Below are 15,558 nucleotides of genomic sequence, written 5' to 3'. Positions count from 1 at the left end.
AAGTCCAATTCCATCTGCCTCTGATCAGAAGACTATGCCCCATCCTACTGGGCACAAATCTAGCCACACAGCAAACCACATGTGACACCTTCAGGCTTTATTAGTGCAATTCCCATCTAGGAGTAAGGCCACATGCCTACAAGCTCCATCTGATACAAAACAGTTGTCCACATACTTAGTAACACATCACCTCAGTGCTCAGCTCTTTGTGCTGGCTCCCTACTGACCACAGAGTCCAGTTCAGGAAACAATCTGCCCTCTCCATGGGATTGGCTCCAGGTACATGAGAGATCGCCTCTCCCTCCATACCCATGACCTCTTATGACAGCTATGCTCCATTAGAACACTGGAACCATCAACACAGCAAAGGGAGGCTTGCAAGCTACGCATGAAGCTGAATAGGATGAGATACTGGCTTTGTAGTACTGCTTTTTTAATATAATATTTAAATGCAATATAGTGTGTACTATATTTTAATTTTGTCATTGTCACACCTAGCCACCTGTGCATGCTTATGAAGTTTAAGATGGACAGCACTACTAATTCTAAATTAAAGTATTGCAAATCAACACTGAAACCGGTTACTACTGAAACCAAAAGAATCACCTTGGCTGCTGCAAGCCCTGCTCAAAAGGATACCAGGCAAAGATGGCTGCCCCTAGGCTTTCACAGAAACACGATGGGTGAAAATGAAAAGGCAGACAGGAAACAGAATCAACACTATGACTTGTCAAAATGGCAGGCAGAAACCTTGTAGAATTATAGTGGGACGAACAGAGCTGGTGCAACTCTACAATACCTGCACCTTCAGTCTACGTTAACATGGAAGCAGTCTAAACTGATCCAGTCTATGGGGAAGGTCTTCAAACTTACCTGGATCTGGTGCAATTGTTCTGATACTGGGAATGGCTGACAGACATTAGAAGCACTTGTATATGGACATGAAGCGTATTGCAAGTGATCCACATGTTTGACCTAGTTTGGAGGAACATTAATATTGTTCAATGTAGATGGGTCTAGTCGGTGCAAAACATGGACAAACCACTTAATCACTATACTTCATGTTTCCTCATCTGTAAAATGGAAATAATATTGACCATGCTCATGGGGATGCCTGCTTAATGTTTGCTGAAGTGATTGAAGGCCTATAGATGGACGGTGCTAGAAAAGGGTAAAGTATTATTTCCTCTCACATCCCCAGTGAGAAATTATAGATTAACTATGACACTTGTGTTATTAATCCCATTTCCAACTCTTTTTCCCTATACCTTGAACACAGCAAAGGGGCAGAAGGGAGGATTTCAGTGTCTCAAGTGGAACTCCTATTTAGGCTGCACAATGAGCTACAGAGGCATGAGGCTACTTTACCCTAATTTCTGCACAGAAAGGCCTCTTTTAAAACCAACTGAACTCCACCAGTCTAGCTTTCATCTTAATTTCCGGTGTGTTTTACAGCAAGAACATCGCACAGCAATCTAAAAAACATTAAAAATTTTATTGAAAAACGATGACATACAAATGGTGATTTGGTCCCAACAGAAAACAGACCAGAATGAGATTTTTCATATTTCAAAATAAAACATCCAGCAAGAATTTTCCCAGAACTGCACCATTTGTGCCATCTCACTTAACATGCAGAACTAACCAAAAAACCTTTTAAGAAAGCTAACAATAGACTGAACTGTAACAACTGCAGCCACCCACACCTGCAGCCGCCCACACGTTTTCTTAAAGCAAGTTTCAGTTCAATTAGCATTCCATTTAGTTTCCGGACAGGAAGCAGTTTTCCCTTTCCCGCATCAATACAGAAAGAGCTTTGAACTGTTTCCCCTTAATATAAAACAGAAAAGATGTCTGAAAACCAAATTAGATGTTTGCTAATAAAAGCTGAACTGCTTTAGAGATAAAGTCATCCCCCTGCTTAGGCCAATGAACACATGGCCAATAATCCACTGAGAAATCTCAATTCAAGTGGTAGAGTAGGATTAGGGCTCAGTGGAAATTGCATCAGCAAAGAACGTAAGGAGTAAATATACATCTGAATAGCAACCTTTGGCACACATGTGATATGCAAAGGAGTTAAGACTATAGACAGACACAGTATCTACACATTTTTTCCTTTAGAAGTTCAGATGAAAAAACAAGTTTTTAAAAATCAAGTAATATTTTTAAGAGGAAAAAAAGAGCCCTACTTGGATTTCACACTTATCAGCTTTCTAACATACTCCATGTTCCTCTGTACCATAATTTTAAGTATTGACAAGATGGTTCCATTAAACATATGAATATTTCCTTCTTCTCATTCAGTTAATTTAGGACCAGAGCCATCAAATAAGCGCAATCTGAACTTTGAACCTTTTCCAAAGTCATACAAGCTTGGAGCAGGTATCTGTTTGGAAGCACTGCAACACCTTCTAACCTCACAAAATGGAGGTCGTCGTCTTCCCTCCAGCATCCCACTGTTTTCATTATTTTTACACACAGTAACATTGCAGCCTCTTAGATGCTGTAGAATTTAAGTCTGTTTAGTAGGTTAATGACATTCACATGAGATGTTTTACATACTAATATAAGAGGTTTTCACCAACCTCACATAAAAAGTTAGATACAAGAGCAGAAGAAAGCTACACACATTTGCCCAGTAGAGAAATCAAGGTTTCAGATGTCAAGTTATACAACGGTTTCCAGCCTACTTCAATGCTGGTTCAAAATTCAGAATAATTTTTAACATGTACTTCTTAAACATTGTTTAAATATTAAACATTAAAGCTCTTCCAGAATCTTGGGCAAGAAGAGCAGGATAGAAAACTGAGTTAACAGCTGACAGAAATGGAACTTCTCTACCTACCCCCAAAGGCCCATGTCAGAAAGACTGTCTCCTCTCTTATAAAATGCCACTGCCAGCCAAAGGAGCACAAATGCTGACTGCAAATTAAAGTTTTGATTTTAAAATCCATATGATGGGTTTTTAACTAGAAGAATGTCTCACCACATAAACTATTAAGGTATTGTGCAAAGCAAAGAAGTGTAGATAGTTGCTTTTCCAATAAATCTAAAGCTGCTTTGCTGAGGAGCTATTGCATGGGCTTCCTTCTAGTATGGGGGAAGTCAAGGAAAACAGATTGGGAATTACCATCCTAATACCACCTTTACCCAGAAGAGTATTTTCACAAGAGGAACCTCAGTTCAGATGTCTTCAAGGAAACCTTGAGACTGACTCTTCGTTGACTGAGAAGATTACATGGTTTACTGAATACTGATAAATTTTTGTACTATTTTCTAATAAGTAGCTAACTGGATTCCTTTCCTGCAGTATCATTAGCTGGAATAAATTCCTGCAGTATAAATTAATAATCCAGATGCAATCTGAAACTCCAGAAAAACAGAGAATAGTTTTAATGACATAAGTGTTTCTGGTTTACATAAACCACTAAGTCCAGGTTTACTTAGACACAAATTCTGCTCACTTTACTAATGCATCAAAGTTTGAGATTAGTCATGCAGGATTTGGCCCTTACTGAGACATTTACCCAAAGCTCAGTTAAAGCAGTGCCTCTATATCTGATTCACAAATTATCATTTATCGAGATTAAAATCAAAAGGTGTCAGTGAATTCAGCACCAGCCATGTCACAAATATTACCAAGGGCAACGTCTGGCTTTCCAATCTGATGCATACCAAGGGAGAACGGCCACAAAAGATAAAATGCCAAACCAATCAGCTGAAAACATCCTCTAGGCTTCTGCTTTACGAGTTCAGAGAAAACTGAACATTTTTAACTGGCCCTTAGGCGAAATTTAGTAACCAGCTTCCAATTGAGTCACTGATTTAACTTTCTACCAAAACTAGACCATATGAGTCTAGTGTTGAGTTATAACTTCTCACCCCCATCACACTGCAGCACAGATAATTTCTATATTTACATTTTAAGGTCAAGCCAAGTAGATCGAGTGATTGTTTTTCTTCCTGTGACTAATCAGAGATATCTTCTCCTTTCAGTACATTTGAGTAGCCTCTCATGAAGCTAACAGACTGAGCCAAGCATATGCCCCAAAGTCTTAATGGCTCACCAAGTATAAGTGGGGGGTCTGAACCACTGTTACATTCAATCTCTGCATTTTACTCTTTACAAAGGCAACTAAGAGGACAGGCCCAATAAGCCATTTGGAGAACCTCTACCTTGCTCAAAAGGCCACTGAACTTCTTGTAAAAGATGCTGCTTTTAACCGTCTATAAAGCTTCTCTTCAACATCCTAAAGTTGCGACTGCCCAACTCCAGATTCTTCTGGTTGTTACCCAGAAAACAAAAAAAACAAACAAACAACTTCAGGTCCACACCTCATACCTGGAAGGTAGAGGGAGTAAAAATCAGCCACAGAAACCTTCAGAAATTCACCATTTCAGCCTGAAATCTGGCTTCTATAATTCCATCTCCTCTTCTACACATCCAGATGTTCCCAAGCTACTATATAGACCTGGAGACATCACAGTTTGTTGTGCTTCAGAGAACGTTTCAGTTTGTGGCTGGAAGGCAGCTCCAAGAGTTGATTGCTTAGCCTGGCTCCCTTCTGTCCCCTGCTGCTTGTAGTTTTTAGCAACAGAAACAGATTTCAGTTTGTCTGTGAGGAATTCAGGGAGAGGTTTCCAGAGCACCAGCTCCATGGAGGGACGGCTCCTAGAAGGGATGGAGTCTTAGTTTAATCAAAACTCTCAATCACAGCTGTGACAAATGAAAACCACCTAATTTCATCATCCACTTAAGTCACTGTCTGTGCAGAAGCATCCCCCCAAAGCACATGCACTAGTGTTTTCTCCGAACTTCTGGAGAAAGTTCAATTCCTCCCCTTGGGAGATTATTTCACAGCTAACAGGAAGTTTTTCCTTATTTTCATCATAAGTTTCCCCTTTCTTAAGTTCATTCCATTACTCTCAATTCTAACCCAATGTACAACATGAAATAATTCTTCTCTCCCACTGCACCAGCCATGAAGCTCACTATTGTTCAGGACACTATGAGACCTTTCCCTTGATATGGAAACTTACATATATGAACAGCAGGCTATAAGGTTCGTGAAATTGAGAGAGTATATAACATTATGTATTATAGGGACCATAAAACAGAGTTTTTAGTCTATATGAATTCAGCATTCTTCTGTAAATTGCAAGTACTCTATGTTTAGCAATTACATATAATGCCCTGCTACACAATATAGTACTGTACATCACAAACACATTATCAAAGAGTCTTCCAACAGTAATGCTATAAAGAATCACAGTGAAATCAACTCTTGCTCAACAGAGGAGAGATGGACATTCCCCATTTGGGTATGTTATCTGTGTTGCTCCAACATTTCCTCAAGAACTTACATGGATTCTATTATTTTTTTTGTCAGGACTTGATCAAAATCCCTCCTCAGTCCCTTTTGAAGAGTATCAGACAGGACAAGGGTGGGCAGATTGCTAGTATTCCCATCGGCATGAACATCTTCATCTTCATCAATTATCCTAAGAGTGGAGGCAGGAAAGGGGGAAATAATACATCTTATTATTGACCATATCACTGACAAATATGTATACCTACTGCTAATTGAAATCCCATTCAGGGGAGAGTATGCAGTTCAACCACACAATATAGAGTTAAGCCGCAATTTCATCTTCCCAGCTCCCTGTAGTTCAGCGTCAAAAATTATTTTCAGCCTCTCTGAAAGGTCCTGAATTTTGGTGACCCCATGCTACAGCTGCTCAGAGTACGGATTAGAATGACCCAAAGCTTTACCACTTAGGATGCACTGCAAAAATTGCATTTTTGGTAAAGCTCTTGTATATAAATTTCTAAGAATATCCACAAATATACCCCAGCAGAGCAACTGAAATCCTAGAAAAGGGCAAACAGAAAAATCCTATATGTATTCCACTATGGACCTCACAGTGCAGATCCAGACAGCTGTTACAAAAGTCAGATCTCACATCACAGACTAATCGATCTAAAGATGTAACTCACTGCTACAAAACTTTGTTAACACTGATTTAAGGTTGACCTGCAGCACTGTGTACCCTTTCAGAACACTGAGTGCATCTATATTTAAGCTACTGAAATCCAAAAAATACTGTCTTGTGGGCTGAAGTATCATTTTAAAGTGTTCACTGTAGTTTCTGCAATGCTTATTTTTCTGTATGAAGTGGGGGGGATACCAACTTTGAAGTTTACTGTGACTGATTTAAAAAAAAGCCTATGACTACATTTTCTTTAGACCCTTTTTCACAGGAGCTACAGCACTTTGAAGGATGAAACTGATAAGTGTGAATCCTTGGTTTGTGTAGACTGGATGAATTACAGAAATTTCAATTTTGTTTTCTGTATTTATTTTTCCAAGATTATCATAAAGTTTGTTACTCTTTTGACTGACAACAGTATCCTGGTGCTGCAATAGTTGACCTTATACCAGTCCTTAAAATAAGGCCTTCTATTATGAATGTGTTTCCTGATGCTCAACAGCTCCTTTCACAAGAGTCCCAGCCAGAAAGGATGGATGGTCCACTGGCTAGCATACTAGCCTAGGACTTGGGAGACCCCAGGTTCAACTCTCAGCTCTGGGGCAAATCACTTACGTCTCTCTGTGCCTCAGTTCCACATCTGTAAAATGGAGACAATATCACCTCCCTCCCTGTGTCATGAGAATAAATACATTAAAGACAGATGTTCAAATACTACAACAGGGGCCACGGATGTAAGACAGATGGTGAGAAACAGTGGGACTATTTCCTGAACATGTGGCATAATTACCTTTATGCTACTTACTAGTATCATTCATCCAATCTTTCCTCTCTTAATTTATGCTATTTTCCTTGACAATACTTAAGTAAAATCTGAGTATGCATATGAATTTTAGCACACTGAAATACTAGATCTCAAACCAGAAGCTTTGCTCTAAGGGCAAATCTTCCAGAAGGAGCCCCTAGGTAATGCAGGCAGAAGGAATGCATAACACGTTCTCAGCAAGCTGCCAAGGGCAGGACTTTAACTTGTAGTACATAGGTGTTGCTCAGATGCAATGGCTACAGGAGGTCACCCTGAGTTTCCCAGTGACCATGTCAGGCTGCCTGCAAAAATTCTGGCTTGCAACTTTCTCTAGCTTGTGCAACATCGTAAATTTATCTTTAACCCTGAATAACTGTAATACTGTATCCCCAAATGGGCAGTGGGTGCCGGACACTAGCTGAAATCAATCCTGACTCCATAACACCAATTCAGGGAGGATAAGAGGCATAGTTTGAGCTCCCTGTGTGTCAAAATAAAGTTAAGAACTGAAAAATGTTGATATTTTTTGTTTTTGGGGGGACTTTATCTTGAGAATGCCTTGCTCACAATTACCTCAAATTTGGACCAATCACTGTATCTCAGATTCTCATGAGGTTATGACAATCCAAGTCATCATGTGGATTTTAGAGCACTTCAAAAAAAATCAGTTGTTAAACAGTAAGCTAGTCTCAACCCTACTTACAGTGGTGCTGTCACCCCACTACAATAAACTCAGTTATCCCTTAGATGATGCCTATGAATAAAGGGAAAGCTAGTAAAAAACCCACTCTACTCAATCCCTGCGTTTACCTGTCCTCAATTTCCTGAAGCTTCCTGCGGGCAACCTCGCACTGATGTTCCCCCATTGTCTGATCCATATCTTCACAGGGAATTTCTAACAAGCCAGCTTCATGAAGACTACCAATGCACTGCCTTGCTACCTCCCCAGCTGCCTGCTGACCTGCACAGAGAATCTCTTCAGTGCTGGGATTCGGAGAGTAGTGCACAGTTTCAATCAGTCTCTTCTTCTTCACAGGGCAACTAGGAAACAAAGCAAATTTATAGTTGGCAACAGAGAAATCTCCGACATTGTAAAAAACTATTAAGATCTTTGTCTGTCAAACCTCTTTCTACAGAGCTGCATACTTTGTCTGTTAAGAAAGACTTCACTTCCAATGTACAAGAAGAAATTTTAGCTCCTCATAAATACAAAAATGCCTTTTCAAGAAAATCAGAATCACACATTCAGTTAGATTTGTATTATACACACTGGAGTGGATTCAAGGTTTCTGTTTATGTTCAGGAAAGAACAAATTGAGAAAGGTTCCAAACAGCAGTAGTATTGGGAAAGATTCCCTCACCCAAGCACAGTGCAATCTTTTGAGCTCTACCCTGGATCATGCATCATTCACTTCCCTCCACCACACAGGACAGAGAGCGAATCAGGCTAAAAGCAGTTCACTGAAGACAAGTTAAACTTACCCATCCACCTCTTCCTCTAGTTTATGCTTCTTTCCACAGCGAAGAGAAACTCTGGAAAGGGAGAATGAACAGTTATTTGACTAGTAACAGTGTTTTACACCTTTGGATAGAATTGAGCGTGATCAAGAAAATTAAAGCATATGTTTCTGGCGGGCGATGTTCCATGGCTTTCAGTGTGCAGGTCACCTTGATATAATCAGATGAGGGGAAAAAGAGAGCCAAAGATGCATTAATCTAGAAACATATCTGTTAACTAAAAAGAAAGCAGTTGGAGTATAAAGGGAAGCAGTTTACCTTCGCTCAATCTCTCCTTGAAATTAGTTACCTGAATACAATTGAAATAGGGCAACATTTGGATCATCTGGTAACTAGTCTCAACCATGATGGCCAAAGTAGAAGGCAAGTTCAGATAAGTGTGAAGCATGACATTCTAAACATTACACATGTATTTTTGCTCCCAAAAATAAAGACAGAACACTCTAACACAGGGTTTGCTCAGTTGCCTTTTGCTGATTTCCATGAAGTTTCTTTCCTGTACTATGTTTGTAGGGGAAGGTGGGAAAGAAATAGATTTATTTTTCCTGAAGCATTGCTGTTTCTTGAAGTGAGTGCTTAATTATCATAGAATCATAAATTAGGGTTGGAAGAGACCTCAGGAGGTCATCTAGTCCAACCCGCTGCTCAAACAGGGACCAACCCCAACTAAATCATCCCAGCCAGGGCTTTGTCAAGCAGGGCCTTAAAAACCTCTAAGGATGGAGGTTCCACCACCTCCTAGGTAACCCATTCCAATGCTTCACCACCCTCCTAGTGAAATAGTGTTTCTTAATATCCAACCTAGACCTCCCACACTGCAACTTGAGACCATTGCTCCTTGTTCTGTCATCTGCCACCACTGAGAACAACCAAGCTCCATCCTCTTTGGAACCCCCTTTCAGGTCGTTGAAAGCAGCTATCAAATCCCCCCTCACTCTTCTCTTCTGCAGACTAAATAAGCCTAGTTCCCTCAGACTCTCCTCATAAAATCATGTGCCCCAGCCCCCTGATCATTTTCCTTGCCCTCCGCTGGACTCTCTCCAGTTTGTCCACATCCTTTCTGTAGTGGGGGGACCAAAACTGGAAGCAATACTCCAGACATGGCCTCACCAGTGCCAAATAGACGGGAATAATCACTTCCCTCGATCTGCTGGCAATGCTCCTAATAATGCAGCCCAATATGCCGTTAGCCTGCTTGGCAACAAGGGCACACTGTTGATTCATATCCAGCTTCTCATCCCCTGTAATCCCCAGGTCCTTTTCTGCAGAACTGCCGCTTAGCCAGCCAGTCCCCAGCCTGTAGCGGTGCATGGGATTCTTCCATACTAAGTGCAGGACTCTGCACTTGTCCTTGCTGAATCTCATCAGATTTCTTTTGGCCCAATCCTCCAATTTGTCTAGGTCACTCTAGACCCCTCCAGCGCATCTACCTCTCCCCCCCCACCTTAGTGTGATCCGAGAACTTGCTGAGCGTGCAATCCATCCCATCATCCAGATCATAAATGAAGATGATGGGAAAAAAAATAGCCCCAGGACTGACCCCTCAGGCACTCCACTTGATACCGGCTGCCAACCAGACATCAAGCCATTGATCACTACCCGTTGAGCCCAACAACCTAGCCAGCTTTCTATCCACTTTATCGTCCATTCATCCAATCCATACTACTTTAACTTGATGGCAAGAATACTGTGGGAGGCCGTATCTAAAGCTTTGCTAAAGTCAAGATATATCATGTCCACCGCTTTCCCCATATCCACAGAGCCAGTTATCTCATCATAGAAGGCAATCAGGTTGGTCAGGCATGACTTGCCCTTGGTGAATCCATGTTGACTGTTTCTGATCACCTTCCTCTCCAAGTGCTTCAAAATGGACTCACTGATGACCTGCTCCATGATTTTTCCACGACTGAGGTGAAGCTGACGGGTCTGTAGTTCCCCAGACTCTCCTTCTTCCCTTTTTTAAAGATGGGCACTGTATTTGCCTTTTTCCAATTGTGAAGCTTTAGTCTCTTAACATGGTTTAATGGCACATTAATCAAACTAACCACAGAAACAGAATAATCAAAAATCTGCAGTGTAATACTGATCTGGATACACACACTTTTCATCCACATTAAAAAGAATGCAGCCGTCTCCTTTTGTATGGCATTTGAGAAGCAATGGGCTGGGATTATAATTCAATGTTAAGATTCTAAAGCCATTCTAATGCTTTTAGAGTATCTGGGTGGATCTCTCTGTACCACCACTGTAAGCATGAATGGGGAATTGTTCTGTGATGCATCGCAGGGTTTGTAGCTCAACATGTGGGTGAGTGCAGTCCACTGCCTACAGGGAAGGCAAAATCCTGGGACTTTAAGGACTTCCTGGTCATAAAACAATGGCAATAACGGCTCACACCTTACTTCAAATAGGCCCATCACTGCAAATTACGCAGCTCAACATTGAGAGCTTATCCATCACAAAGTGCGATTACACCACAGTGATCCTTCAGATTCAAAACACCAATGTCCTTGTGCTACAAGAAACACACCTGGAGAGCGAAGACCACCAATCAAACAGAAAAAGCAGTAAAAACGTTGACAGGTTTCAGAGTAGCAGTCGTGAGCTACAGCTCACTTCATCAGCTGCATTCAGTGGAAAATACAGTGAGGCGATTTATATACACACAGGACATGAAAAAATGGGTGTTATGTCCGTCTGTTTGCATTTGGAAAGGAAGATGATGTCTGTCTGTATCTGTGTGAGTTTTTCATGAAGTCGATATATTTCCACTCCATACGGCTAAATGCAGGGCCTTGCATAATGACAGGTTTCAGAGTAGCAGCCGTGTTAGTCTGTATTCGCAAAAAGAAAAGGAGTACTAGTGGCACCTTAGAGACTAACCAATTTATTTGAGCATAAGCTTTCGTGAGCTACAGCTCACTTCATCAGATGCATTCAGTGGAAAACACAGTGAGATTTATATACACGCAGGACATGAAAAAATGGGTGTACAGACTAACACAGCTGCTACTCTGAAACGTGTCATTACGCAAGGCACTGCATTTAGCCGTATGGAGTGGAAATCTATCAACTTCATGAAAAAACTCGTACTGATACAGACAGACATCTTCCTTTCCAAATGCAAACAGATGGACATAACTTTTCTTTTTAGTAAAAACATTATAGCTTTTAAATCAAGCCCACATTTCAGCATCCAATTATGACATTCAGAAAAATACACTATAGATAAGAGATGCTATCCCCCACCTTCCCCTTGTTTATTTTTGTACTTACTGGGTGCAACTCTGCTGTTGCAATAAGACTGGTGGGTTTTCAGTGTTTGTGAAAGAAACTGTTGCAATAGTCAAGCCCTCATTATAGCTTCCAGTTGCAGCTAGGGAAGAAAGGTCCAGGTTACTTTGCAAGTATGAGCTGCTGAAGTCAGAGCCTTCTACTATATTATTTCTGTTCCCTGCTGTAACCACCATGGTTTGTTGGGGATATTCATAACCAACAGCTCCAGGCTGAGATTGAGTCTGTATGATTCCAGGTTGGAAGGTACCGTCAGGAAGAGTTGCTGGAGCCTGAGGAAACTCCACAGAAGGAACAGGAGGAACTCCTTGAAAGGATCTGCCCAGGGTTGTCATTTTCATCTGTACCTGGGGGAAAAGACAAACCAATCCAGAACAGAGTGACTATAAGCAAACATGCCGCATAAGCATCAGCGAGGAAAAGGCCAGGTCTATATTAGAGGTTTTGCTGGCATGGTCTTGTTGGTTAGGGTGTGCTTTTGTCTTAATAATAAAATTATGTCAGTAAGAACCCTAGTGCGGATGCAGTTATACAGGCAAAACAGTTCTTTTGCTGGTATCATTCACTAGTTTCTCCAACAAACTAAGGTTATGTCTACACTTAAAATGTGACAATTGCACAGCTGCAGTTGTGCCACTTTATCACTTCAGTGCAGATACTTGCTACAGAAATAGGAGGGGTTCGCCAATCGCTGTGATCCATCCTCAGAGATGGAAGCTAGATCAAGGGAAGAATTCTTCTGTTGACCTAGTGGTGCCTACAACAGAGGTTTAAGTCTACTTAACTATGGTTACGTCTACACCACGCAGCTGTGCCGCTGCAGCCATGCCACTAAAAGAGGCACAGTGTAGCCACTGTTTGTCAGCAGGAGACAGCTCTCCTGCCGACAAAAATCTTCCACCCGCAATGAGCGGTGTTCGCATTGTCAGCAGGAGCAACAAAGCACTGTTCACACCAGTGCTTGTCCTAGACAAAACTTTTGTCTTTTGGGCAAGGGTTGTTGTGTTTGTTTGTTTGTTTTTTAAAACACCTCTGAAGGACAAAAGTTTTGTCTTTCAATTGCCAGCGTAGGCAAAGCCTAAGGGTATGTCTACATGGGCACTTCATCGGCAAAACTTTTGTAGTTCAGGGGTGTTAAAAAAAATACCCCCCCCCCCCGAATGACAAAAGTTTTACCAATGAAAAGCGCGTGTCTGAACAGTGCTTTGTCAGCAGGAGCACTCTCCTGCCAACAGAACTGCTGCCACTCGTGGGGGGTGGAAGTTTTCTGTCGGCAGGAAAACTCTCTCCTGCCAACCAACAGCAGCTGCGCTGCAGGGCGCTGAGGGGCACAGCGGCGTGGCTGAAAGCTGCCTAGCACGTCTTCGCTACTCAGCGTTAAAGCGCGGCCACCCCGGCGCTTCAAGGTGCCGTGTAGCCGCGGCCCCGGCGTTGGGAGAAGCGCTCCCAGCCCTCAGCCCGCCCTGCCTCCCGGCGCGGGGAGCAGCCGCCAGCGCACTCTCCGCACGCCGCTTTACAGCGCTCGGGGGAGCGCTCTCACCCCCGAGCGCGAAATTTTCAGCCCTATCACGCGGCAGCGCAGACCAGGCCGAATTCTCTCAGGCGCGGGGACTGCCCCTGCCCGGAGAGACGCAGCCCCGCGAGGTAACCGTCCACGCGGCGCGGCGCCGGTGGGGGCATCTTCCGCCGGCATAACGGAGCGGACCGCAGGGACCCCGCAGGAGGCGTCAAGCCAGCCGCGGGTTCCACCGGTAACGGACCCCAGGCACACGCCGGCGCCCCCGGGCCGACCCCCGCGCCGCGGGGACAGACCGGGCGCCCTGGAGCGCGGCAGGCCGCCGCCGCCGCTCCAGGGCCCCGCGCCCCCTCAGAAGCACCCGCGGGACTAAAACAGCCCTTGAGGGAGGCCGCTCCCCGGGCCGCGCACCAACCTGCAGGCCGGCCCTGGGGCGGACCGGGCCCCTCAGCCGCGCTTCCTTCCAGGCCTTTCTCCGCGCCGGAGACGACGCGCAGCGGCCGCGGGACGCTGGGAGTCGTAGTTCCGGTGGGAGGGGTAAGGCCGAAGCTGGGGCATGCTGGGAGTTGTAGTTCCAGGGTCTGAATGCGCGCGCATGTGCATACTGGGGCATGCTGGGAGTTGTAGTTCTGGTGGGAGGGGTAAGGCCGAAGCTGGGGCATGCTGGGAGTCATAGTTCCGGTGGGAGGGGTAAGGCCGAAGCTGGGGCATGCTGGGACTGATAGCTCCAGGGTGTGTATGCGCACATGTGCATACTGGGGCATGCTGGGCGTTGTAGTTCTGGTGGGAGGGGTAAGGCCGAAGCTGGGGCATGCTGGGAGTTGTAGTTCCGGTGGGAGGGGTAAGGCCGAAGCTGGGGCATGCTGGGACTGATAGCTCCAGGGTGTGTATGCACACACATGTGCATACTGGGGCATGCTGGGAGTTGTAGTTCCAGTGGGAGGGGTAAGACCGAAGCTGGGGCATGCTGGGACTTATAGCTCCAGGGTGTGTATGCACACACATGTGCACACTGGGGCATGCTGGGAGTCAGGGGGGCAGGAGGATTTATGGGCGCTACGCAGTGTTATTAAACTGGTGCCCCCATGCCCAATGGTAGCCTGGGCCCACAGCCTGGGGGAAGGGGAGGGATGAGGCAGCAAAGGATACCAAGCCGCCCGGCCCACCTCACGGTGGTGGAGAGTCACAGTTCCCCGTACCCTCTCCCTCACGCAGAATACACTACGCCGGTGCATTCAGCTCTGTGAATACGGCCCCTGCCTAAGGAGACTGCAGCGCGCTGGGTGTGCGGGAGCCGACGTTCTTACCTGCTGTCATAGGTGGTTGGTGACGCTGCCACTTGGCGAGACTAGTCCCCAGCCCACCTCTTCTGCCTGTGGCCCCGCCCCTACTCCACCCCTGCTGTGCCTCAGGCCCCGCCCCCAATCTGCCCAGACCCCGCCTTCTTCCCACTGTCTCCTTCCTTTCTTCCCTCTCCATCCCTGATCACCCCCTTCCAGCCAAATCCTTGAATCCAAATGAAGCAAATGACATTTGAAAAAAACACTCGTCTGCAATTTCTTTCTAAAGAAAATGGAGCATGCTCCCCACTGCATGCCAGAAGGTGAAGACTGGACATGCAGAGGGTACCTAATTAAAAGCACTAAACTTGGGAATAAAAAATGTCAGTCACAGGTTTTTTTATGTACCCTGAAGTTTGTACATTCACTCAAAATGTTCAGTCTCCAGTGACCTTCCTATATACATGACAAAATGGTAAAGGAAATACTGGTCTGTTGAGTGATGAATCTCACCATTCTCCAGCATGGCTAAGAAACCTCTCAGCAAAGTTGCTTGGGGACAATAAAATAAATAGCTAAATATATTCCTTATTATTTTGAGCTTTTATCCCATACTTTGTAAGCTTCCAGTATTTACAGAAGCTGACAGTAATTAATTCTCCTCCCTCAGAGCTGGTGCCATGCATTAGTTCAGATCTGGGTCAGTTGTTCTGGGCAGTGTGTTAAATCCTAGTCAGATGAGAAGCTCAGTGCTTCCTACTTGTGCCTGAAGGGCCAGCAGATTAAAGAGTTGTGTTTAGGGACAAGGTCTTCTGGTTTCACACACTGTTTAATTTTATTAACTCCACTCTTCAATCTATAATCAATGGAATGCAGTAAGCAAACTATTACAGGATCATGGACAGTGGGAAACTTGACAGCAAATCACAAGGTAATTGTCCTTTTGCTTTCTTTACTGGCCAAAATATTGCCCATAACTAAAAGACAGCTAATGTGCATGTTTCCCTGAGTGACTGAAATGAAGGGATTTTTCACAGTTTAATGTCAAAAGGTTTATTGAGAGAGCTCTTCAAACTGTGACTTTATGAGAGAGTTGAATATTTCTGTCACAAAAAAACTCTTCCAAAGGGAAGAAGCTGGAGTGCCAGAGC

The 15,558-nt window shown here is 44.0% G+C and overlaps 2 protein-coding genes across 3 annotated transcripts in view; one reads left to right on the top strand and one right to left on the bottom strand.

Moving 5' to 3' along the window:
- Window positions 1–1,476: 1,476 nt before the first annotated feature.
- On the bottom strand, window positions 1,477–13,755 carry CCDC117 (coiled-coil domain containing 117). The gene is made up of 6 exons (XM_048821854.2): window positions 13,543–13,755; window positions 11,594–11,958; window positions 8,282–8,332; window positions 7,610–7,840; window positions 5,368–5,505; window positions 1,477–4,675 (listed from the first exon to the last, which is right to left on the bottom strand). Exons 1-6 carry the CDS (start codon window positions 13,738–13,740, stop codon window positions 4,420–4,422), a joined length of 1,239 nt encoding a protein of 412 aa, XP_048677811.2. The 5' UTR covers window positions 13,741–13,755; the 3' UTR covers window positions 1,477–4,419.
- The window catches only part of LOC125623047 (solute carrier family 2, facilitated glucose transporter member 11), a 30,542-nt gene continuing 27,924 nt past the window's right edge, over window positions 12,941–15,558 (top strand). Inside the window, exon 1 of one of the 2 annotated variants that reach the window (XM_075120133.1) lies at window positions 12,941–13,664. The gene's annotated coding sequence lies outside the window, so the exon portion shown is untranslated. Of the gene's footprint in view, window positions 13,665–15,074; window positions 15,339–15,558 lie in introns of those variants that run through there. The other variant, XM_075120132.1, reaches the window with a different exon arrangement.

Source organism: Caretta caretta, chromosome 15 (genome assembly GCF_965140235.1).
Source record: "Caretta caretta isolate rCarCar2 chromosome 15, rCarCar1.hap1, whole genome shotgun sequence".
Taxonomy (NCBI): domain Eukaryota; kingdom Metazoa; phylum Chordata; order Testudines; family Cheloniidae; genus Caretta; species Caretta caretta.
Note: the sequence above shows the minus strand (reverse complement) of the source record. Positions and strands in the feature narration are given on the sequence as shown.